The sequence below is a fragment of the Lolium rigidum genome, chromosome 4 (assembly GCF_022539505.1).
Source record: "Lolium rigidum isolate FL_2022 chromosome 4, APGP_CSIRO_Lrig_0.1, whole genome shotgun sequence".
NCBI lineage: Eukaryota > Viridiplantae > Streptophyta > Magnoliopsida > Poales > Poaceae > Lolium > Lolium rigidum.
Window position 1 is genome coordinate 167414115 of NC_061511.1, and position 3278 is coordinate 167417392.

Here is a 3278-nt window from a genome sequence, read left to right on the forward strand (position 1 = left end):
GAAACGAGCTAATATACACATTAAAATGCGTCAATAGAGATCGACAAGCGATATTGAGTTACACACATGACCTATACACGGGGACAAAGATAATACTCCATAATAGAGATTAATGATTTATTGGCACCTCACTAGTGTACGACCTCTATTCAACTTCAATTATGACCAAGAAATCAAATAAAGATCAGCTCAGGAAGGCAAAGCCGACAAGAGATCAATCCCCATTATTTCGGCTTCAAGCTTTTCCCTCAATGGACTTTTGAAAAGGTCACTCGGTAAAAATAATTTGGGACCTTATATTTTCTTAGCAACGGGCGTCGGCTTAATATTTGCTGAACTAAATCAGACCTGAAGAAACAGAATTTCAACCCGTGACAACTACACTCATGGGCCGCGGCAACATGTGCTGCACATGTTAGTGCGCGCGCGCCCTCCGCTTAGCTCAGCTATAAACCACCACACTTGCCATGCTCTGCACTGCACACGCCCTCCATCGACAACTACTCCACGTACAAGAGGAGTTGGTTTCTCCAGCCATGTCCACCACCGCGGCTGTCGCGGCGCCACTCCGCCACAGCCGTCCGTCCCCGCTCAACCCAAACGTGACGGCAACCGCTACGACGGCCAGGCCCAGCTCCGTCAACACGCGGACGCACCTCGCCAACCTCGACCGCCTGCTTGTTCGGCCACCGCCGCTGCCGCTGCCGCTCCCACCCAAGAAGACACCGGCCGACGAGCCGCGGGTCCAAGTGGATGCAATCCCCGACGATGATCGCAGCGGCCGGGGCGGGCTCCTCAACGCGCTGAACCTGTCCACGTTCCTGCCGTTCACGCGCAAGCCCGCCACGGACGAGATGTCCCCGCGAAGCCTGGCGCACATGCAGCGCCTGCTGACGCTCTCCCCGCGGCCGTCACCGAGGAGCTCTATCGCCGCCGAATGGCGACGGTACCACGGCGAGGGCGCGTGGGTGGGCCTCGTCGACCCGCTCGACCAGAACCTCCGCCGCGAGGTCCTCCGGTACGGCGACTTCGTGCAGGCCGCGTACGCCGCGTTCCACTCCATGCCGTCGTCGGCGTCGCACAGCCACTGCCAGCACCGCACCCTCGTGCTCCCGGATCGGTCGTACCGGGCGACGCGCAGCCTGTTCGCCACGTCGTCCCTGTCCATCCCGCCGTGGGCGCAGTGGCAGTCCGCACCCAAGTGGCTGACGCAGCGCTCCAGCTTCGTCGGCTACGTCGCAGTCTGCGAAAACGAACGCGAGGTGCGGCGTATGGGCCGCCGCGACATCATCGTCGTGCTGCGCGGCACCGCCACGTGCCCTGAGTGGGCCGAGAACCTCCGCACCGGCCTCGTGCCGGTGTCGGACGACGGCGACGACGATGCGTCAGCGCAGCAGCACGCGCCGAAGGTGGCGAAGGGGTTCCTGAGCCTGTACAAGACGGCCGGCGACCACGTGCCCAGCCTGTCGGACGCCATTGTGGAGGAAGTGAGGCGCCTCGTGGAGGTGTATAAGGGCGAGGAGCTCAGCGTCACGGTGGTGGGCCACAGCCTCGGCGCGTCGCTGGCCGTCCTCGCCGCCGACGAGCTCAGCGCGTGCCTGACCGCCGACGCGGAGAGCACATGCACCGCCGCAGATGGTCACCGCCCGCCACCCATCGCCGTGGTGTCCTTCGGCGGCCCGAAGACCGGCAACCGCGCATTCGCGGACCGGCTGCAGAAGGAGCGCGGGGTGAACGTGCTGCGCGTGGTGAACGCAGGCGACGTTGTGACTCGTGTTCCCGGGCTCGCGCCGCCGCCGACGATGGCCGATGGGTACGCGCACGCGGGCGGCGCGGAGCTGAGGTTGGACAGCCGCGACTCGCCGTGCCTGCGCCCGGACGCCGGCCCGGCGTGCTGCCACGACCTGGAGGCGTACCTGCACCTGCTGGACGGGTTCGCGGGGTCCGGCCGGCCGTTTCGCGCCGACGCGAGCCGCAGCGTGGCGGGGCTGCTGGCGTTCCAACGGTCCAACGTGAAACGCGCCTATTTGGAGCGCGCCAGGGTGCTTGGGGTCGAGCCGGCCACGGCCAGCGGCGCCGGCGACAGGCAGTACGGATACCTGGCCAGCCCCACGTGACGCTCCGATCGCACCGTGGTACCAAATTACCAATGCGTGATTCATCTGCATGCCTACCCGTGTACCTATTATCAGAGTCAAACACGAGAAACTTAACGCATGTGCAATGTAATCTATAATCTATAATCTTTCTATTCTTAATAGCTGATCCCATTTTCCTGCACATGCAAGGTATCCACCTCATCATGTGCCTACAAGCAATCCTAGACTGCCACATCAGCTCTTACCAACAACTAAGAAGGCTTACATAAGTGCCATCAGTAGACGGGCTGGACCGACGTGTCCTGAAAGTCCTTTGGTAGGCTCGCTGAATCGTCGGCCCACTCGCTGGACAACTCGCTCGAAGTTGTTCGTATTCTCCATCGTCCTTAATTACCGGCATTAACTCCTCCGCAGATGCGACCGTCCTCTTTCCACGATTGTTACGACCGCGAGATAAATCCCAGCATTCAATGAGTGGAAACTGCTCGATGCATGGAACTCATAGGCGCCTCCTCCTCTAGGTTAAAAACCCATGTTGCCATCCGCATGAAGCACGCCAGCCTGCTCGCGCGGCCTCCACGCTGATACCGGGCAGCTCCCTGTTCTAATTCTTCCCTTTATTTGGATCCCTCAATATATCTCCCCGATCTGGTAGGTTGAGCTCAGGCTAGGAATCGGCTCAACGTTTTGCTCCGGCACCTAATTCTTTGGATTTATTGGCTTCTCTGTTTGGTCACCGAAGATTTCTTTGGACTTATTGGGTTCTCGATCTGCTCGCTGAAGCTACGAGGACACCGGCCATCATCGCCTGTTCTGCCTGCGGACGCTGCACGGCTCCTTCTCCAGTGTATGTCTTCTTGGCCATCGGCCCATCGCCTAACCTTTGAGGGAAACCTGCACATGGTTTATTGTATTGTTGTTGCCGATCTTGATGTTTCTATTTTCTTATTAGATCTGACGAGGAGTGGCAAATGGGGAACCAAATCCTCCATCGTGGTGGTCATTTTAGCACAACTTTGCAAATGCAAAATCAGAGCCCCTTTTCAGTTTGAATGCCTCTTATCTATTCTTTTTTTTTCTCCATGTTACCTGGATGATACCTCCTCATTTCGTCGTCAGAATGTATTCACATCGAAATCTCGGATTGAACTCCTGCATGAAGAGGGCACACGCAGCTTG

General features: G+C 58.6%; 1 protein-coding gene across 1 annotated transcript; it reads left to right on the top strand.

The window, feature by feature from the left end:
* Window positions 1-467: 467 nt before the first annotated feature.
* LOC124647761 (phospholipase A1-Ibeta2, chloroplastic-like) lies at window positions 468-2117 on the top strand. The gene has a single exon (XM_047187642.1). The coding sequence runs from the start codon at window positions 468-470 to the stop codon at window positions 2115-2117; it is 1650 nt and encodes a 549-aa protein (XP_047043598.1).
* Window positions 2118-3278: the final 1161 nt, after the last annotated feature.